Source organism: Oncorhynchus nerka, linkage group LG27 (assembly GCF_034236695.1).
Source record: "Oncorhynchus nerka isolate Pitt River linkage group LG27, Oner_Uvic_2.0, whole genome shotgun sequence".
Lineage (NCBI taxonomy): Eukaryota > Metazoa > Chordata > Actinopteri > Salmoniformes > Salmonidae > Oncorhynchus > Oncorhynchus nerka.
Genome location: NC_088422.1, coordinates 99,233,861 through 99,256,291, shown reverse-complemented (window position 1 = coordinate 99,256,291; position 22,431 = coordinate 99,233,861). Strand labels below are relative to the sequence as shown.

At 48.4% G+C, this 22,431-nt stretch overlaps 1 protein-coding gene across 1 annotated transcript in view; it reads right to left on the bottom strand.

The window, feature by feature from the left end:
- Nucleotides 1–22,431, bottom strand: part of LOC115128114 (C-myc promoter-binding protein-like) — a 137,599-nt gene that overhangs the window by 78,164 nt on the left and 37,004 nt on the right. Inside the window, 4 exon segments of the mRNA XM_065012440.1 lie at nucleotides 7,867–7,893; nucleotides 13,190–13,335; nucleotides 15,900–16,115; nucleotides 18,960–19,060. Coding sequence (XP_064868512.1) covers nucleotides 7,867–7,893; nucleotides 13,190–13,335; nucleotides 15,900–16,115; nucleotides 18,960–19,060 — 490 coding nt within the window.

Here is a 22,431-nt window from a genome sequence, read left to right as displayed (position 1 = left end):
GGGTGGTAGATTGGTAAAGTGTCAGGTTGGTAGAGTGTCAGGGTGGTAGAGTGTCAGGGTGGTAGAGTGTCAGGGTGGTAGAGTGTCAGGGTGGTATAGTGTCAGGGTGGTAGAGTGTCAGGGTGGTAGAGTGTCAGGGTGGTAGAGTGGTATAGTGTCAGGGCGGTAGAGTGTCAGGGTGGTAGAGTGGTATAGTGTCAGGGCGGTAGAGTGGTATAGTGTCAGGGCGGTAGAGTGTCAGGGTGGTAGAGTGGTATAGTGTCAGGGTGGTAGAGTGTCAGGATGGTAGAGTGTCAGGGTGGTAGAGTGTCAGGGTGGTAGAGTGTCAGGGTGGTAGAGTGTCAGGAGTGTCAGGGTGGTAGAGTGGTATAGTGTCAGGGTGGTAGAGTGGTATAGTGTCAGGGTGGTAGAGTGGTATAGATTTAGATGCACTATTGTAAAGTGGCTGTTCCACTGGATGTCTTAAGGTGAACGCACCAATTTGTAAGTCGCTCTGGATAAGAGCGTCTGCTAAATGACTTAAATGTAAATGTAATGTGTCAGGGTGGTAGAGTGTGAGGGTGGTACAATGTCAGGGTGGTAGAGTGTCAGAGTGGTACAGTGTGAGGGTGGTAGGATGTCAGGGTGGTGGAGTGTGAGGGTGGTAGGATGTCAGGGTGGTGGAGTGTCAGGGTGGTACAGTGTGAGGGTGGTAGGATGTCAGGGTGGTACGATGTCAGGGTGGTATAGTGTCAGGGTGTCAGGGTGGTAGTGTCAGGGTGCTACAGTGTCAGGGTGGTAGAGTGTCAGGGTGGTAGAGTGGTATAGTGTCAGGGTGGTAGAGTGTCAGGGTGGTAGAGTTTCCGGGTGGTAGAGTGGTATAGTGTCAGGGTGGTAGAGTGTCAGGGTGGTAGAGTGTCAGGGTGGTAGAGTGATATAGTGTCAGGGTGGTAGAGTGTCAGGGTGGTATAGTGTCAGGGTGGTAGTGTCAGGGTGCTAGTGTCAGGGTGGTAGAGTGGTATAGTGTCAGGGTGGTAGAGTGGTATAGTGTCAGGGTGGTATAGTGTCCGGGTGGTAGAGTGGTAGAGTGTCAGGGTGGTAGAGTGTCAGGGTGGTAGAGTGTCAGGGTGGTAGAGTGTCAGGGTGGTAGAGTGGTATAGTGTCAGGGTGGTAGAGTGTCAGGGTGGTAGAGGTGTCAGGGTGGTATAGTGTCAGGGTGGTAGAGTGGTATAGTGTCAGGGTGGTAGGAGTGTCAGGGTGGTAGAGAGTGGTATAGTGTCAGGGTGGTAGAGTGTCAGGGGTGGTAGGAGTGTCAGGGTGGTAGAGTGGTATAGTGTCAGGGTGGTAGAGTGGTATAGTGTCAGGATGGTAGATTGGTACGATGTCAGAGTGGCAGGGTGGTATAGTGTCAGGGTGGTAGAGTGGTATAGTGTCAGGGTGGTAGAGTGTCAGGGTGGGTGGTAGAGTGTCAGGATGGTATAGTGTCAGGGTGGTAGAGTGGTATAGTGTCAGGGTGGTAGAGTGGTATAGTGTCAGGATGGTAGATTGGTACGATGTCAGAGTGGCAGAGTGTCAGGGTGGTATAGTGTCAGGGTGGTAGAGTGTCAGGGTGGTAGAGTGTCAGGGTGGTATAGTGTCAGGTGGTATAGTGTCAGGGTGGTACAGTGTCAGGGTGGTAGAGTGTCAGGGTGGTAGAGTGGTATAGTGTCAGGTGGTATAGTGTCAGGGTGGTAGAGTGTCAGGGTGGTAGAGTGTCAGGGTGGTATAGTGTCAGGGTGTCAGGATGGTAGTGTCAGGGTGCTACAGTGTCAGGGTGGTAGTGTCAGGGGTGGTAGAGTGGTATAGTGTCAGGGGTGGTAGAGTGTCAGGGTGGTAGAGTGGTATAGTGTCAGGGTGGTAGATTGGTACGATGTCAGAGTGGCAGGTGTCAGGGTGGTAGAATGGTAGAGTGTCAGGGGTGGTAGAGTGTCAGGGGTGGTATGGTAGTGTCAGGGCGGTGGTCAGGGTGGTAGAGTGTCAGGGTGGTAGAGTGTCAGGGGTGGTAGAGGTCAGGGTGGTAGAGTGGTATAGTGTCAGGGTGGTATAGTGTCAGGGTGGTAGAGGGTCAGGGTGGTAGAGTAGTGTCAGGGTGGTAGAGGTCAGGGTGTCAGGGTGGTAGAGTGGTAGAGTGTCAGGGTGGTATAGTGTCAGGGTGGTACAGTGTCAGGGTGGTAGAGTGTCAGGGTGGTAGAGTGGTACAGTGTCAGGTGGTAGAATGGTAGTGTGAGGGTGGCAGAGTGTCAGGGTGGTAGAATGGTAGAGTGTCAGGATGGCAGAGTGTCAGAGTGTCAGGGTGGTAGATTGGTAAAGTGTCAGGTTGGTAGAGTGTCAGGGTGGTAGAGTGTCAGGGTGGTAGAGTGTCAGGGTGGTAGAGTGTCAGGGTGGTATAGTGTCAGGGTGGTAGAGTGTCAGGGTGGTAGAGTGTCAGGGTGGTAGAGTGGTATAGTGTCAGGGGCGGTAGAGTGTCAGGGTGGTAGAGTGGTATAGTGTCAGGGCGGTAGAGTGGTATAGTGTCAGGGCGGTAGAGTGTCAGGGTGGTAGAGTGGTATAGTGTCAGGGTGGTAGAGTGTCAGGATGGTAGAGTGTCAGGGTGGTAGAGTGTCAGGGTGGTAGAGTGTCAGGTGGTAGAGTGTCAGGAGTGTCAGGGTGGTAGAGTGGTATAGTGTCAGGGTGGTAGAGTGGTATAGTGTCAGGGTGGTAGAGTGGTATAGATTTAGATGCACTATTGTAAAGTGGCTGTTCCACTGGATGTCTTAAGGTGAACGCACCAATTTGTAAGTCGCTCTGGATAAGAGCGTCTGCTAAATGACTTAAATGTAAATGTAATGTGTCAGGGTGGTAGAGTGTGAGGGTGGTACAATGTCAGGGTGGTAGAGTGTCAGAGTGGTACAGTGTGAGGGTGGTAGGATGTCAGGGTGGTGGAGTGTGAGGGTGGTAGGATGTCAGGGTGGTGGAGTGTCAGGGTGGTGGAGGTCACAGTGTGAGGGTGGTAGGATGTCAGGGTGGTACGATGTCAGGGTGGTATAGTGTCAGGGTGTCAGGGTGGTAGTGTCAGGGTGCTACAGTGTCAGGGTGGTAGAGTGTCAGGGTGGTAGAGTGGTATAGTGTCAGGGTGGTAGAGTGTCAGGGTGGTAGAGTTTCCGGGTGGTAGAGTGGTATAGTGTCAGGGTGGTAGAGTGTCAGGGTGGTAGAGTGTCAGGGTGGTAGAGTGATATAGTGTCAGGGTGGTAGAGTGTCAGGGTGGTATAGTGTCAGGGTGGTAGTGTCAGGGTGCTACAGTGTCAGGGTGGTAGAGTGGTATAGTGTCAGGGTGGTAGAGTGGTATAGTGTCAGGGTGGTATAGTGTCCGGGTGGTAGAGTGGTAGAGTGTCAGGGTGGTAGAGTGTCAGGGTGGTAGAGTGTCAGGGTGGTAGAGTGTCAGGGTGGTAGAGTGGTATAGTGTCAGGGTGGTAGAGTGTCAGGGTGGTAGAGTGTCAGGGTGGTATAGTGTCAGGGTGGTAGAGTGGTATAGTGTCAGGGTGGTAGAGTGTCAGGGTGGTAGAGTGGTATAGTGTCAGGGTGGTAGAGTGTCAGGGTGGTAGAGTGTCAGGGTGGTAGAGTGGTATAGTGTCAGGGTGGTAGAGTGGTATAGTGTCAGGATGGTAGATTGGTACGATGTCAGAGTGGCAGGGTGGTATAGTGTCAGGGTGGTAGAGTGGTATAGTGTCAGGGTGGTAGAGTGTCAGGGTGGTAGAGTGTCAGGATGGTATAGTGTCAGGGTGGTAGAGTGGTATAGTGTCAGGGTGGTAGAGTGGTATAGTGTCAGGATGGTAGATTGGTACGATGTCAGAGTGGCAGAGTGTCAGGGGTGGTATAGTGTCAGGGTGGTAGAGTGTCAGGGTGGTAGAGTGTCAGGGTGGTATAGTGTCAGGGTGGTATAGTGTCAGGGTGGTACAGTGTCAGGGTGGTAGAGTGTCAGGGTGGTAGAGTGGTATAGTGTCAGGGTGGTATAGTGTCAGGGTGGTAGAGTGTCAGGGTGGTAGAGTGTCAGGGTGGTATAGTGTCAGGGTGTCAGGATGGTAGTGTCAGGGTGCTACAGTGTCAGGGTGGTAGAGTGTCAGGGTGGTAGAGTGGTATAGTGTCAGGGTGGTAGAGTGTCAGGGTGGTAGAGTGGTATAGTGTCAGGGTGGTAGATTGGTACGATGTCAGAGTGGCAGGTGTCAGGGTGGTAGAATGGTAGAGTGTCAGGGTGGTAGAGTGTCAGGGTGGTATAGTGTCAGGGTGGTAGAGTGTCAGGGGCGGTACAGTGTCAGGGTGGTAGAGTGTCAGGGTGGTAGAGTGGTATAGTGTCAGGGTGGTATAGTGTCAGGGTGGTAGAGGGTCAGGGTGGTAGAGTGGTATAGTGTCAGGGTGGTAGAGTGTCAGGGTGTCAGGGTGGTAGAGTGGTAGAGTGTCAGGGTGGTATAGTGTCAGGTGGTACAGTGTCAGGGTGGTAGAGTGTCAGGTGGTAGAGTGGTACAGTGTCAGGGTGGTAGAATGGTAGTGTGAGGGTGGCAGAGTGTCAGGGTGGTAGAATGGTAGAGTGTCAGGATGGCAGAGTGTCAGAGTGTCAGGGTGGTAGATTGGTAAAGTGTCAGGTTGGTAGAGTGTCAGGGTGGTAGAGTGTCAGGGTGGTAGAGTGTCAGGGTGGTAGATTGGTGAATGTCAGGGTGGTAGAGTGGTAGAGTGTCAGGGTGGTAGAGTGGTACATGTCAGGGTGCTAGAGTGTCAGGGGTGGTATAGTGTGAGGGTGGTACGATGTCAGGGTGGTAGATTGGTACAATGTTAGGGTGGTAGAGTGGTACGATGTTAGGGTGGTAGATTGGTACAATGTTAGGGTGTCAAGGTGGTACAGTGTCAGGGTGGTAGAGTGTCAGGGTGGTAGAGTGGTACGATGTAAGGGTGGTAGAGTGGTAGAGTGTCAGGGTGGTAGAGTGTCAGGGTGGTAGTGTCAGGGTGGTAGAGTGTCAGGGTGGTATAGTGTGAGGGTGGTAGGATGTCAGGGTGGTACGTGTCAGGGGTAGATTGTAGGATGTCAAGGTGGTAGAGTGTCAGGGTGGTAGAGTGTCAGAGTAGTAGTGTCAGGGTGGTAGGATGTCAGGGTGGTGGAGTGTGAGGGTGGTAGGATGTCAGGGTGGTAGATGTCAGGGTGGTAGTGTCAGGGTGGTGGAGTGTCAGGGTGGTACAGTGTGAGGGTGGTAGGATGTCAGGGTGGTAGGATGTCAGGGGGTACAGTGTGAGGGTGGTAGATGTCAGGGTGGTAGGATGTCAGGGTGGTAGAGTGTCAGGATGGTAGATGTCAGGGTGGTGGAGTGTCAGGGTGGTAGAGTGGGTATAGTGTCAGGGTGGTAGGATGTCAGGGTGGTAGAGTGTGAGGGTGGTCGGATGTCAGGGTGAGGGTGGTAGGACGTCAGGGTGGTAGGATGTCAGGGTGGTACAGTGTTAGGGTGGTGGATGCCAGGGTGGTAGAGTGTCAGGGTGGTAGAGTGGTATAGTGTCAGGGTGGTAGAGTGTCAGGGTGGTAGTGTCAGTGGTACAGTGTCAGGGTGGTAGAGTGGTATAGTGTCAGGGTGGTAGAGTGGTATCGTGTCAGGGTGGTAGAGTGTCAGGGTGGTAGGTGGTATAGTGTCAGGGTGGTAGAGTGTCAGGGTGGTAGAGTGTCAGGGTGGTAGAGTGGTATAGTGTCAGGGTGGTAGAGTGGTATAGTGTCAGGATGGTAGATTGGTACGATGTCAGAGTGGCAGGGTGGTATAGTGTCAGGGTGGTAGAGTGTCAGGGTGGTAGAGTGGTATAGTGTCAGGGTGGTAGAGTGTCAGGGTGGTAGAGTGTCAGGATGGTATAGTGTCAGGGTGGTAGAGTGGTATAGTGTCAGGGTGGTAGAGTGGTATAGTGTCAGGATGGTAGATTGGTACGATGTCAGAGTGGCAGAGTGTCAGGGTGGTATAGTGTCAGGGTGGTAGAGTGTCAGGGTGGTAGAGTGTCAGGGTGGTATAGTGTCAGGGTGGTATAGTGTCAGGGTGGTACAGTGTCAGGGTGGTAGAGTGTCAGGGTGGTAGAGTGGTATAGTGTCAGGGTGGTATAGTGTCAGGGTGGTAGAGTGTCAGGGTGGTAGAGTGTCAGGGTGGTATAGTGTCAGGGTGTCAGGATGGTAGTGTCAGGGTGCTACAGTGTCAGGGTGGTAGAGTGTCAGGGTGGTAGAGTGGTATAGTGTCAGGGTGGTAGAGTGTCAGGGTGGTAGAGTGGTATAGTGTCAGGGTGGTAGATTGGTACGATGTCAGAGTGGCAGGTGTCAGGGTGGTAGAATGGTAGAGTGTCAGGGTGGTAGAGTGTCAGGGTGGTATAGTGTCAGGGTGGTAGAGTGTCAGGGCGGTACAGTGTCAGGGTGGTAGAGTGTCAGGGTGGTAGAGTGGTATAGTGTCAGGGTGGTATAGTGTCAGGGTGGTAGAGGGTCAGGGTGGTAGAGTGGTATAGTGTCAGGGTGGTAGAGTGTCAGGGTGTCAGGGTGGTAGAGTGGTAGAGTGTCAGGGTGGTATAGTGTCAGGGTGGTACAGTGTCAGGGTGGTAGAGTGTCAGGGTGGTAGAGTGGTACAGTGTCAGGGTGGTAGAATGGTAGTGTGAGGGTGGCAGAGTGTCAGGGTGGTAGAATGGTAGAGTGTCAGGATGGCAGAGTGTCAGAGTGTCAGGGTGGTAGATTGGTAAAGTGTCAGGTTGGTAGAGTGTCAGGGTGGTAGAGTGTCAGGGTGGTAGATTGGTACAATGTCAGGGTGGTAGAGTGGTAGAGTGTCAGGGTGGTAGAGTGGTACGATGTCAGGGTGCTAGAGTGTCAGGGTGGTATAGTGTGAGGGTGGTACGATGTCAGGGTGGTAGATTGGTACAATGTTAGGGTGGTAGAGTGGTACGATGTTAGGGTGGTAGATTGGTACAATGTTAGGGTGTCAAGGTGGTACAGTGTCAGGGTGGTAGAGTGTCAGGGTGGTAGAGTGGTACGATGTAAGGGTGGTAGAGTGGTAGAGTGTCAGGGTGGTAGAGTGTCAGGGTGGTATAGTGTCAGGGTGGTAGAGTGTCAGGGTGGTATAGTGTGAGGGTGGTAGGATGTCAGGGTGGTACGATGTCAGGGTGGTAGATTGGTACAATGTCAAGGTGGTAGAGTGTCAGGGTGGTAGAGTGTCAGAGTGGTACAGTGTGAGGGTGGTAGGATGTCAGGGTGGTGGAGTGTGAGGGTGGTAGGATGTCAGGGTGGTAGAGTGTCAGGGTGGTACGATGTCAGGGTGGTGGAGTGTCAGGGTGGTACAGTGTGAGGGTGGTAGGATGTCAGGGTGGTAGGATGTCAGGGTGGTGGAGTGTCAGGGTGGTACAGTGTGAGGGTGGTACGATGTCAGGGTGGTAGGATGTCAGGGTGGTAGAGTGTCAGGATGGTACGATGTCAGGGTGGTGGAGTGTCAGGGTGGTACAGTGTGAGGGTGGTACGATGTCAGGGTGGTAGGATGTCAGGGTGGTAGAGTGTGAGGGTGGTCGGATGTCAGGGTGGTAGAGTGTGAGGGTGGTAGGACGTCAGGGTGGTAGGATGTCAGGGTGGTACAGTGTTAGGGTGGTAGGATGCCAGGGTGGTACGATGTCAGGGTGGTAGAGTGTGAGGGTGGTCGGATGTCAGGGTGGTAGAGTGTGAGGGTGGTAGGATGTCAGGGTGGTAGGATGTCAGGGTGGTAGAGTGTGAGGGTGGTAGGATGTCAGGGTGGTAGAGTGTCAGGGTGGTAGGATGTCAGGGTGGTACAGTGAGGGTGGTAGGATGTCAGGGTGGTAGAGTGTGAGGGTGGACACAGTCACACTCACCTTGCCTCCTTTGTCTGCACTGTAGAGCTGCATGCACAGGGAGGCAGAGAGGAGAGGGGGAACAAGAGAAGAGAAGAGAAGGGAGCATATTGAGTTAGAGACAGTTGGAGGAGAGCAGGACTGATGGTAAATAACCAGACAGTACCATGGTTAAAGGAAATAACCAGACAGCAGACAGTACCATGGTTAAAGGAAATAACCATACAGTACCATGGTTAAAGGAAATAACCAGACAGTAGACAGTACCATGGTTAAAGGAAATAACCAGACAGCAGACAGTACCGTAGTTAAAGGAAATAACCAGACAGTACCATGGTTAAAGGAAATAACCAGACAGCAGACAGTACCGTAGTTAAAGAAAATAACCAGAGTTAAAGGAAATAACCAGACAGTACCATGGTTAAAGGAAATAACCAGACAGTAGACAGTACCATGGTTAAAGGAAATAACCAGACAGCAGACAGTACCATGGTTAAAGGAAATAACCAGACAGCAGACAGTACCGTAGTTAAAGGAAATAACTAGACAGCAGACAGTACCATGGTTAAAGGAAATAACCAGACAGCAGACAGTACCATGGTTAAAGGAAATAACCAGACAGTACCATGGTTAAAGGAAATAACCAGACAGCAGACAGTACCATGGTTAAAGGAAATAACCAGACAGTACCATGGTTAAAGGAAATAACCAGACAGCAGACAGTACCATGGTTAAAGGAAATAACCAGACAGTACCATGGTTAAAGGAAATAACCAGACAGCAGACAGTACCATGGTTAAATGAAATAACCAGACAGTACCATGGTTAAAGGAAATAACCAGACAGTACCATGGATAAAGGAAATAACCAGACAGTACCGTGGTTAAAGGAAATAACCAGACAGTACCATGGTTAAAGGAAATAACCAGACAGTACCATGGTTAAAGGAAATAACCAGACAGTACCGTGGTTAAAGGAAATAACCAGACAGTACCATGGTTAAAGGAAATAACCAGACAGCAGACAGTATCATGGTTAATGCAAATTATGGTGGAAAATAAGTATTTGGTCAATAACAAAAGTTTCTCAATAACAAAAGTTTCTCAATACTTTGTTATATACCCTTTGTTGGCAATGACAGAGGTCAAACGTTTTCTGTAAGTCTTCACAAGGTTTTCACACACTGTTGCTGGTATTTTGGCCCATTCCTCCATGCAGGTCACCTCTAGAGCAGTGATGTTTTGGGGCTGTTGCTGGGCAACACGGACTTTCAACTCCCTCCAAAGATTTTCTATGGGGTTGAGATCTGGAGACTGGCTAGGCCATTCCAGGACCTTGAAATGCTTCTCCACTCCTTCGTTTCCCGGGCGTGTGTTTGGGATCATTGTCATGCTGAAAGACCCAGCCACGTTTCATCTTCAATGCCCTTGCTGATGGAAGGAGGTTTTCACTCAAAATCTCACGATACATGGCCCCATTCATTCTTTCCTTTACACGGATCAGTCGTCCTGGTCCCTTTGCAGAAAAACAGCCCAAAAGCATGATGTTTCCACCCCCATGCTTCACAGTAGGTATGGTGTTCTTTGGATGCAACTCAGCATTCTTTGTCCTCCAAACACGACGAGTTGAGTTTTTACCAAAAAGTTATATTTTGGTTTCATCTGACCATATGACATTCTCCCAATCTTCTTCTGGATCATCCAAATGCTCTTTAACAAACTTCAGATGGGCCTGGACATGTACTGGCTTAAGCAGGGGGACACGTCTGGCACTGCAGGATTTGAGTCCATGGCGGCGTAGTGTGTTACTGATGGTAGGCTTTGTTACTTTGGTCCCAGCTCTCTTCAGGTCATTCACTAGGTCCCCCCGTGTGGTTCTTGGATTTTTGCTCACCGTTCTTGTGATCATTTTGACCCCACGGGGTGAGATCTTGCGTGGAGCCCCAGATCGAGGGAGATTATCAGTGGTCTTGTATGTCTTCCATTTCCTAATAATTGCTCCCACAGTTGATTTCTTCAAACCAAGCTGCTTACCTATTGCAGATTCATTCTTCCCAGCCTGGTGCAGGTCTACAATTTTGTTTCTGGTGTCCTTTGACAGCTCTTTGGTCCTGGCCATAGTGGAGTTTGGAGTGTGACTGTTTGAGGTTGTGGACAGGTGTCTTTTATACTGATAACAAGTTCAAACAGGTGCCATTAATACAGGTAACGAGTGGAGGACAGAGGAGCCTCTTAAAGAAGAAGTCACAGGTCTGTGAGAGCCAGAAATCTTGCTTGTTTGTAGGTGACCAAATACTTATTTTCCACCATAATTGGCAAATAAATTCATAAAAAATCCTACAATGTGATTTTCTGGATTTTTTTTCTCATTTTGTCTGTCATAGTTGAAGTGTACCTATGATGAAAATTACAGACCTCTCTCATCTTTTTAAGTGGGAGAACTTGCACAATTGGTGGCTGACTAAATACAGTAGGGGGAGAGCTGCTCAGCGCGAGGTAATACAGTAGGGGGAGTGCTGCTCAGTGTGAGGTAATACAGTAGGGGGAGTGCTGCTCAGTGTGAGGTAATACAGTAGGGGGAGTGCTGCTCAGTGTGAGGTAATACAGTAGGGGGAGTGCTGCTCAGTGTGAGGTAATACAGTAGGGGGAGTGCTGCTCAGTGTGAGGTAATACAGTAGGGGGAGTGCTGCTCAGCGCAAGGTGTGAGTGCTGCTCAGTGTGAGGTAATACAGTAGGGAGTGCTGCTCAGCGTGAGGTAATACAGTAGGGAGTCCTGCTCAGTGTGAGGTAATACAGTAGGGGAGTGCTGCTCAGCGCAAGGTAATACAGTAGGGGGAGTGCTGCTCAGCGTGAGGTAATACAGTAGGGGAGTGTTGCTCAGCGCAGGTAATACAGTAGGGGGAGTGCTGCTCAGCGTGAGGTAATACACTAGGGGGAGTGCTGCTCAGCGTGAGGTAATACAGTAGGGGGAGGGCTTCTCAAATGTTATGTTTTATGCGTACTCAAGAGAACGTCCTCGGGAAAATGCACTAGAAGCATGAGAGTGTGGAGCACGGTAATATGCATATTGAGAAACACCCAGTGACTCAGGGGAGCACGGTAGTATGCATATCGAGAAACACCCAGTGACTCAGGGGAGCACGGTAGTATGCATATTGAGAAACACCCAGTGACTCAGGGGAGCACGGTAGTATGCATATTGAGAAACACCCAGTGACTCAGGGGAGCACGGTAGTATGCATATTGAGAAACACCCACGGTCTTCAATAAAGACTTAATTAGTAAAAATCTGCTGTGTTAATGCTTTGGCTGCACCTACATCAGCAATTAACAGAGTAAAGGGGAATGGAGGGGAATGGAAATTAATGGGAGAGGGAAAGTAAAGGTAGAGGATATCAAGCGTAGCTACTAGACAGGGAGAAGAACACTGATAGAGGATAGCATAGTTACTAGACATGGAGAATAACACTGATAGAGGATAGCATAGCTACTAGACAGGGAGAAGAACACTGATAGAGGATAGCATAGTTACTCGACAGGGAGAAGAACACTGATAGAGGATAGCATAGCTACTAGACAGGGAGAAGAACACTGATAGAGGATAGCATAGTTACTCGACAGGGAGAAGAACACTGATAGAGGATAGCATAGCTACTAGACAGGGAGAAGAACACTGATAGAGGATAGCATAGCTACTAGACAGGGAGAAGAACACTGATAGAGGATAGCATAGCTACTAGACAGGGAGAAGAACACTGATAGAGGATAGCATAGCTACTAGACAGGGAGAAGAACACTGATAGAGGATAGTATAGCTACTAGACAGGGAGAAGAACACTGATAGAGGATAGCATAGTTACTCGACAGGGAGAAGAACACTGATAGAGGATAGCATAGCTACTAGACAGGAGAAGAACACTGATAGAGGATAGCATAGCTACTAGACAGGGAGAAGAACACTGATAGAGGATAGCATAGCTACTAGACAGGAGAAGAACACTGATAGAGGATAGTATAGCTACTAGACAGGGAGAACAACACTGATAGAGGATAGTATAGCTACTAGACAGGGAGAAGAACACTGATAGAGGATAGCATAGCTACTAGACAGGGAGAAGAACACTGATAGAGGATAGTATAGCTACTAGACAGGGAGAAGAACACTGATAGAGGATAGCATAGCTACTAGACAGGGAGAAGAACACTGATAGAGGATAGCATAGCTACTCGACAGGGAGAAGAACACTGATAGAGGATAGCATAGCTACTAGACGGAGAAGAACACTGATAGAGGATAGAATAGCTACTAGACAGGGAGAAGAACACTGATAGAGGATAGCATAGCTACTAGACAGGAGAAGAACACTGATAGAGGATAGCATAGCTACTAGACAGGAGAAGAACACTGATAGAGGATAGCATAGCTACTAGACAGGAGAAGAACACTGATAGAGGATAGCATAGCTACTAGACAGGGAGAAGAACACTGATAGAGGATAGCATAGCTACTAGACAGGGAGAAGAACACTGATAGAGGATAGCATAGCTACTAGACAGGGAGAAGAACACTGATAGAGGATAGCATAGCTACTAGACAGGGAGAAGAACACTGATAGAGGATAGCATAGATACTAGACAGGGAGAAGAACACTGATAGAGGATAGCATAGCTACTAGACAGGGAAAATAACACTGATAGAGGATAGCATAGTTACTAGACAGGGAGAAGAACACTGATAGAGGATAGCATAGTTACTAGACAGGGAGAAGAACACTGATAGAGGATAGCATAGCTACTAGACAGGGAGAAGAACACTGATAGAGGATAGCATAGATACTAGACAGGGAGAAGAACACTGATAGAGGATAGCATAGATACTAGACAGGGAGAAGAACACTGATAGAGGATAGCATAGCTACTAGACAGGGAGAAGAACACTGATAGAGGATAGCATAGCTACTAGACAGGGAAAAGAACACTGATAGAGGATAGCATAGCTACTAGACAGGAAAAGAACACTGATAGAGGATAGCATAGCTACTAGACAGGGATATACATTTCACAGAGGATAGGTCTATATATGACTAGGATGATATAGTACTATAAACCAAGCTGTATGGGGAAGGGTTAGGGTTATTTCAGAGAATAGGTCTATGAAGGACCAGGATGACAGTATTATAAACCAAGCTGTATGGGGAAGGGTTAGGGTTATTTCAGAGAATAGGTCTATATATGACTAGGATGATATAGTACTATAAACCAAGCTGTATGGGGAAGGGTTAGGGTTATTTCAGAGAATAGGTCTATGAAGGACCAGGATGACAGCATTATAAACCAAGCTGTACCTTGTCCACACAGTCATCGAAGAAGGCCAAGCTGGCGTCTTTGTCTGAGACGAAGGAGCACTCCTCTATGAATCTGATGAACATCTGAGTCTTGGTCATCAGGGAGTAGAACTTCTGGTGGGACCGGTCTCTGCTCTTCAGGAACCCTACAGAACATTACAACCATATGAGAATCATAACAAGATACAGTAGAACTTCTGGTGGGACCGGTCTCTGCTCTGCAGGAACCCTACAGAACATTACAACCATATGAGAAACCTTAAAAGATACAGTAGAACTTCTCGTGGGACCGGTCTCCGCTCTTCAGGAACCCTGAAGAGGACGGTTGGGGAGGGAGAAACGGAAAATTTGTGGTTCACTGCTAGATATATCTGGCAAAATAGGTTCAGGGTCTTGGAACCTTGACCATGAAGCACACTGCTTAATTTTGTATTTTTTTTAACCTTTATTTAACCAGGTAAGTCTTTATTTAACCAGGCGAGTCTATATTTAACCAGTTAAGTCTTTATTTAACCAGGTAAGTCTTTATTTAACCAGGTAAGTCTTTATTTAACCAGGTGAGTCTTTATTTAACCAGGTGAGTCTTTATTTAACCAGGTGAGTCATTATTTAACCAGATGAGTCCTTATTTAACCAGGTGAGTCCTTATTTAACCAGGTGAGTCTTTATTTAACCAGGTGAGTCCTTATTTAACCAGGTAAGTCTTTGAGAACACATTCTCTTTTACAATAACAACAGATGTACCTTAGCTAGGCACAGTCGTGCAGGTAAGATAACACATGGCCAATCTAGGGTGCAAAACAGGGAAGTCACTTCCTTAAGTGTTAAACCCAGCTGGGCTGACTGGCAGCTGACCTGACTAACAGCTGACCTGACTAACAGCTGACATGATTAACAGCTGACCTGCGGGACAGACAGGGCCAAGGGGAGTGAGGAGGATGGTTGGTCATTGCCTCACACTGCAGTCATGGAGGCCAAGCTTTGTGTTGTTGTGGGTCCCTACAGTAATACTAATGGACAGCTGATAGATTCTCTATGGATACAGATACACCCACACCACTTGGCCAAAGAAACACATTGAGAAAGCACATTCTCCCATTACCCATACTTGTGTGTGTGTCTTTCAGCTCTAGTCATTACATAACAATACTGTAGAGGTCTCTCTAAACTCCTCATCCCTATTTGTCGGGATCACAATCCTCATATCCAACATGTCTTTGGCTACAGCTAGCATGGCTAGCATCCACTAGAGAATGCTCATGTCCTTGGCTACAGCTAGCATGGTTAGCATCCACTAGAGAATGCTCATGTCCTTGACTACAGCTAGCATAGCTAGCATCCACTAGAGAATGCTCATGTCCTTGGCTACAGCTAGCATGGTTAGCATCCACTAGAGAATGCTCATGTCCTTGACTACAGCTAGCATAGCTAGCATCCACTAGAGAATGCTCATGTCCTTGACTACAGCTAGCATGGCTAGCATCCACTAGAGAATTCTCATGTTCTTGGCTACAGCTAGCATCCACTAGAGAATGCTCATGTCCTTGGCTACTGCTAGCATGGTTAGCATCCACTAGAGAATGCTCATGTCCTTGGCTACAGCTAGCATGGTTAGCATCCACTAGAGAATGCACATGTCCTTGGCTACAGCTAGCATGGTTAGCATCCACTAGAGAATGTTCATGTCCTTGGCTACAGCTAGCATGGTTAGCATCCACTAGAGAATGCACATGTCCTTGGCTACAGCTAGCATGGTTAGCATCCACTAAAGAATGCTTATGTCTTGGCTACAGCTAGCATGGTTAGCATCCAATAGAGAATGCTAATGTCTTGTCTACAGCTAGCATGGCTAGCATCCACTAGGGAATGTTCATGTCCTTGTCTACAGCTAGCATGGTTAGCATCCACTAGAGAATGCTCATGTCCTTGTCTACAGCTAGCATGGTTAGCATCCACTAGAGAATGTTCATGTCCTTGTCTACAGCTAGCATGGTTAGCATCCACTAGAGAATGCTCAAGTCCTTGTCTACAGCTAGCATGGTTAGCATCCACTAGAGAATGTTCATGTCCTTGGCTATGGGCCATGGTCAAAAATAATGCACTAAATAAGGGATAGGGTGCCATTTGGGATGAAGCCCTTGGCTACGGCTAGCCATTGCAGTCTTTAACAACAAAGGACCGTCTGACTAGTTTACTCACCAGAGACAGTGCAGATTGGATGAGATCCCTGGTATTAGCCAGCTTCAACTGGCCCCAGACCAGACTCAACTCTATCAGGTGTGGTATTAGCCAGCTTCAACTGGCCCCAGTCCAGATTCAACTCTATCAGGTGTGGTATTAGCCAGCTTCAACTGGCCCCAGTCCAGATTCAACTCTATCAGGTGTGGTATTAGCCAGCTTCAACTGGCCCCAGACCAGACTCAACACTATCAGGTGTGGTATTAGCCAGCTTCAACTGGCCCCAGTCCAGAATCTGGAGCAGAGAACAGCTGCAGCTAGCTAGAGCTCCAGACCTGCACATGCACTGAGACTCACACACACATAGACTCACACACACACACACATAGACTCACACACACACAGACTCACACACACACAGACTCACACACACACAGACTCACACACACACACACACACACACACACACACACACACACACACACACACACACACACACAGAGACTCACATACACACCAAGCCGGTACTAACCTTGCAGGTCAAAGAGAGAGGAGGCGTCAGTAGTCTTCTCAGACGGGGCCTGGGTGATGGGTCTCAGGTATGAGCGGTAGCCTTTCAAGATGGCCGCCATGAACCTGAGGAAGGCTTCCTGTATCTCCATCTCCAGGCTGTGGAGGCTCTTCCCACAGGCCAGCTCTGTACAGTCACTCATACTCAGCTCCAATAGGCCATCAGGACGCTGCTGACCTGGGGAACCAATAGAAAAGAGAGATGTTGGTTCTGCTGACCTGGGGGAACCAATAGAAAGAGGGCTGTTGGTTCTGCTGACCTGGGGGAACCAATAGAAAGAGAGATGTTGGTTCTGCTGACCTGGGGGAACCAATAGAAAAGAGGTTCCTCTTTTCTGTTGGTTCCCCCCAGGTCAGCAGAACCAACATCTCTTGATTGTTCCCAATAGAAAGAGATGTTGGTTCTCAGCAGAACCAACAGCCCTCTTTCATGCTGCTGCCAACAACCTGGGGAGAACCAATAGAAAATAGGGTTGATGTTTATGCTGACCTGGGAGAAAAGAGATGTTAGAAGAGATGTTGGTTCTGCTGACTTAGAAGAAAGATGTTGGTTCTGCTGACCTAGGGGGAACCAATAGAAAAGAAAGATGTTGGTTCTGCTGACCTAGGGGGAACCAATAGAAAAGAAGGTTGTTGGTCCTGCTGACCTGGGGGGAACCAATAGAAAAGAGAGATGTTGGTTCAGCTGACTTAGGGGGAACCAATAGAAAAGAAAGATGTTGGTTCTGCTGACCTAGGGGGAACCAATAGAAAAGAGAGATGTTGGTTCTGCAGACCTAGGGGGAACCAATAGAAAAGAAGGTTGTTGGTTCTGCTGACCTGGGGGGAACCAATAGAAAAGAGGGCTGTTGGTTCTGCTGACCTGGGGGGAACCAATAGAAAAGAGGGCTGTTGGTTCTGCTGATCTGGGGGGAACCAATAGAAAAGAGGGCTGTTGGTTCTGCTGATCTGGGGGGAACCAATAGAAAAGAAGGTTGTTGGTTCTGCTGACCTGGGGGGAACCAATAGAAAAGAGGGCTGTTGGTTCTGCTGATCTGGGGGGAACCAATAGAAAATAAGGTTGTTGGTTCTGCTGATCTGGGGGGAACCAATAGAAAATAGGGTTATTGGTTCTGCTGACCTGGGGGGAACCAATAGAAAAGAGTGTTGTTGGTTATGCTGATCTGGGGGGAACCAATAGAAAAGAGTGTTGTTGGTTCTGCTGATCTGGGGGTAACCAATAGAAAAGAGTGTTGTTGGTTCTGCTGATCTGGGGAGAACCAATAGAAAAGAGTGTTGTTGGTTATGTTGATCTGGGGAGAACCAATAGAAAAGAGGGTTGTTGGTTCTGCTGATCTGGGGAGAACCAATAGAAAAGAGTGTTGTTGGTTCTGCTGATCTGGGGGAACCAATAGAAAAGAGGGTTGTTGGTTTTGCTGATCTGGGAGGAACCAATAGAAAAGAGTGTTGTTGGTTCTGCTGATCTGGGGGGAACCAATGGAAAATATGTTTTTTGTATCTTATAGGGTTTGTCCCAAATGGCACCATATTCCTTAATGTAGTGCACTACATAGGGAACAGGGAGCCATGTGGGATGCACCCCTCATGCAGTTCCAGAGATACATAGAGGAAAACACTCTTAGAAGATACAATGGGTGGACAAAACATTAGGAACACCTGCTCCTTCCATGACATAGACTGACCAGGTGAATCCAGGTGAAAGATATGATCCCTTACTGATGTCACTTGGTAAAAATCCACGTCAATCAGTGTAGATGAAGTGGAGAAGACCGGTTAAAGAAGGATTTTAAGCAACATAATATTAGGAAGGTGTTCTTAATATTTTGTCTGCTATGTTTAACTACCTGTCACAGTTGAAGACAGTTTAAAACACAACTTAAAAGAAGCAGGACTGTCTGTATGAAAGTTGAGTTGATGACGTGGGGGTTTGGGTTCTGTCTGTCTTGTTGTTGTTGAACTAGATAAAGGGTAAATAACAAAACACACAGTTTAAATCTCTACTGAAGTTAGTTTTCCTCTGAGAAACAAGTCCCTAAAGATCAGGCTCAGCTTGTCACTCTGCCCAGCTGTATCGATGTTCAATATTCCCAGCCTAAACACTGATGCAGTGGCAGGACACACTTTCAGCCTCACTGAGTCTCAGAATGGAACACTATTCGATTTGTACTTGATTTCTCAATAAGCAGGCAGCAGGTTTACTGGCTAGGATATAAATAACACAACTGAACTAATGGAGACAAATAGAGCAGGTAGGGAGAGGGAGTGGGGGAGAGAGGACAGAGAGAGAAAGGAGGAGAGGGAGGAGAGATAGTGAGAGGAGAGAGAAGAGAGCGAGGGGGAAAGAGGGGGATAGAGGAGAGAGAGGGGTAAGAGATACAAATGTAAATGTAGAAGAGAGAGAGAGAAGAGAGCGAGGGGGAGGTTGGAGATAGAGGGGTGAGAGAGAAAGAGAGGGAGAGAGAGAGATACAGCGAGAGAGAGCGCGAGAGAGAGAGAAATGCAGAGAGCGAGAGAGAGAGAGAGATGCAGCGAGAAAGAGAGAGCGAGAGAAATGCAGAGAGAAAGGAATAATGATGTAATACTAACTGGTGGTTTTGTTACAGAGGAAGAGGAGAGAAGAAGAAGAATGATACAACACTGTTCTTTAATATAGACTTGCCGTCTGTTTAGTAGACACTAGTGAAAGGATAGAAAGCTGAAAGTAAAGTACTCCTACACAACCTGCTACAGTGGCTTATCCTATTCAGAAGAAGAAGAACACCTGAGAGTCAAACACATCAGCTTGAAAGAATCTTTCAAAGTCGACCTTGAAAATGAGTGTTATTGAAAAAAGTGTTCTTGATCTAGCTTGGTTGCCAGATCTTTTTTTTGTTGCCAACTCCTTTGTCTTTGTTATATTAAAGGAGCGAACTGAGGCAGAACCAGAGTCACATCTGGCAACTCAGGCTACACTTGACCGAGTTTATTCATTCTGAAATCTTTAGTCCTCTATCCACACAGGACAGTACGGTCCTCTACTCACCGTCCACCAGTTGCTGGTAGAGATTGTTCAGCACATTCATCAGGTTTTTACAGGCTTTCTTTGGCAGGATCTTCCAGGTCAGGGCCCTCTTATCTCCGTTGCTGAAAGGAGAAACACACGGTCAGCTCTCCAGAGGTACAGAGAGGTGGAACACATCCAAAACTAACACTGACGGAGGATAGGGGCAGGAGACCACCCACGAGACGGCTGCCTCCAAGACTGCTCCAAATATCTTGGAACCACAGAAACAGATTGAACTTTGACCAATATGGAAAATGAATGCACACATGACTGTACATCGCTGTGGATAAAAGTGTCTGATAAATGGAATATATTCTACTATTATCATTACACCTACAGTGGCCAAACACGACACAATACAGTCTCATTTTCTTCACCATCGATTAAAGGCCTACAGTGTAAACACTTCCACAGCCCAGCTTGAGGAATAGACTGTCTCAGCAGGGTTACAGCCCACCTTGAGGAATAGACTGTCTCAACAGGGTCACAGCCCACCTTGAGGAATAGACTGTCTCAACAGGGTTTACAGCCCACCTTGAGGAATAGACTGTCTCAACAGGGTTACAGCCCACCTTGAGGAATAGACTGTCTCAACAGGGTTACAGCCCACCTTGAGGAATAGACTGTCTCAACAGGGTCACAGCCCACCTTGAGGAATAGACTGTCTCAACAGGGTTTACAGCCCACCTTGAGGAATAGACTGTCTCAACAGGGTTACAGCCCACCTTGAGGAATAGACTGTCTCACCTGGGTTTACAGCCCACCTTGAGGAATAGACTGTCTCAACTGGGTTACAGCCCACCTTGAGGAATAGACTGTCTCAACAGGGTTATAGCCCACCTTGAGGAATAGACTGTCTCAACAGGGTTACAGCCCACCTTGAGGAATAGACAGCCCACCTGTCTCAACACGGTTACAGCCCACCTCAACAGGGTTACAGCCCACCTTGGAATAGACTGTCTCAACAGGGTTACAGCCCACCTTGAGGAATAGACTGTCTCACCTGGATTACAGCCCACCTTGAGGAATAGACTGTCTCAACTGGGTTACAGCCCACCTTGAGGAATAGACTGTCTCAGCAGGGTTACAGCCCACCTTGAGGAATAGACTGTCTCAACAGGGTTACAGCCCACCTTGAGGAATAGACTGTCTCAACTGGATTACAGCCCACCTTGAGGAATAGACTGTCTCAACTGGGTTACAGCCACCTTGAGGAATAGACTGTCTCAACAGGGTTACAGCCCACCTTGAGGAATAGACTGTCTCACCTGTATTACAGCCCACCTTGAGGAATAGACTGTCTCAACTGGATTACAGCCCACCTTGAGGAATAGACTGTCTGAACTGGGTTACAGCTCACCTTGAGGAATAGACTGTCTCAACTGGGTTACAGCCCACCTTGAGGAATAGACTGTCTCAACAGGGTTACAGCCCACCTTGAGGAATAGACTGTCTCAACTGGGTTACAGCCCACCGTGAGGAATAGACTGTCTCAACTGGGTTACAGCCCACCGTGAGGAATAGACTGTCTCAACTGGGTTACAGCCCACCTTGAGGAATAGACTGTCTCAACTGGGTTTACAGCCCACCTTGAGGAATAGACTGTCTCACCTGGGTTACAGCCCACCTTGAGGAATAGACTGTCTCAACTGGGTTACAGCTCACCTTGAGGAATAGACTGTCTCACCTGTATTACAGCCCACCTTGAGGAATAGACTGTCTCAACTGGGTTACAGCCCACCTTGAGGAATAGACTGTCTCAAATGGGTTATAGCCCACCTTGAGGAATAGACTGTCTCAACTGGGTTACAGCCCACCTTGAGGAATAGACTGTCTCAACTGGTACAGTCCACCTTGAGGAATAGACTGTCTCAACTGGGTTATAGCCCACCTTGAGGAATAGACTGTCTCAGCAGGGTTACAGCCCACCTTGAGGAATAGACTGTCTCAACTGGGTTATAGCCCACCTTGAGGAATAGACTGTCTCAGCAGGGTTACAGCCCACCTTGAGGAATAGACTGTCTCAACAGGGTTTACAGCCCACCTTGAGGAACTAGACTGTCTCTCAACAGGGTTACAGCCCACCTTGAGGAATAGACTGTCTCAACAGGGTTACCTGTCTCAACTGGGTTACAGCCCACCTTGAGGAATAGACTGTCTCAACTGCCCACCTTGAGGAATAGACTGTCTCAACTGGTTACAGCTGTCTCAACTGGGTTTACAGCCACCTTGAGGAATAGACTGTCTCAGCAGGGTTACAGCCCACCTTGAGGAATAGACTGTCTCAACAGGGTTACAGCCCACCTTGAGGAATAGACTGTCTCAACTGGGTTACAGCCCACCTTGAGGAATAGGTAGACTGTCTCACAGCCCACCTTGAGGAATAGACTGTCTCAACAGGGTTACAGCCCACCTTGAGGAATAGACTGTCTCAACTGGGTTACAGCCCACCTTGAGGAATAGACTGTCTCACCTGTGTTACAGCCCACCTTGAGGAATAGACTGTCTCAACTGGGTTACAGCCCACCTTGAGGAATAGACTGTCTCAGCAGGGTTACAGCCCACCTTGAGGAATAGACTGTCTCAACTGGGTTACAGCCCACCTTGAGGAATAGACTGTCTCAGCAGGGTTACAGCCCACCTTGAGGAATAGACTGTCTCAGCAGGGTTACAGCCCACCTTGAGGAATAGACTGTCTCAACTGGGTTTACAGCCCACCTTGAGGAATAGACTGTCTCAGCAGGGTTACAGCCCACCTTGAGGAATAGACTGTCTCAGCCCACTGGGTTACTGTCTCAGCCCACCTTGAGGAATAGACTGTCTCAACTGGGTTACAGCCCACCTTGAGGAATAGACTGTCTCAACTGGGTTACAGCCCACCTTGAGGAATAGACTGTCTCAGCTGTCTTACAGCCCACCTTGAGGAATAGACTGTCTCAGTTACTAGACTGTCTCAACAGGGTTACAGCCCACCTTGAGGAATAGACTGTCTCAACTGGGTTACAGCCCACCTTGAGGAATAGACTGTCTCAACTGGGTTACAGCCCACCTTGAGGAATAGACTGTCTCAACTGGGTTACAGCCCACCTTGAGGAATAGACTGTCTCAGCAGGGTTACAGCCCACCTTGAGGAATAGACTGTCTCAACAGGGTTACAGCCCACCTTGAGGAATAGACTGTCTCAACTGGATTACAGCCCACCTTGAGGAATAGACTGTCTCAACTGGGTTACAGCCCACCTTGAGGAATAGACTGTCTTGACTGTCTCAACTGGGTTATAGCCCACCTTGAGGAATAGACTGTCTCAGCAGGGTTACAGCTCACCTTGAGGAATAGACTGTCTCACCTGGGTTACAGCCCACCTTGAGGAATAGACTGTCTCAACAGGGTTACAGCCCACCTTGAGGAATAGACTGTCTCAACTGGGTTACAGCCCACCTTGAGGAATAGA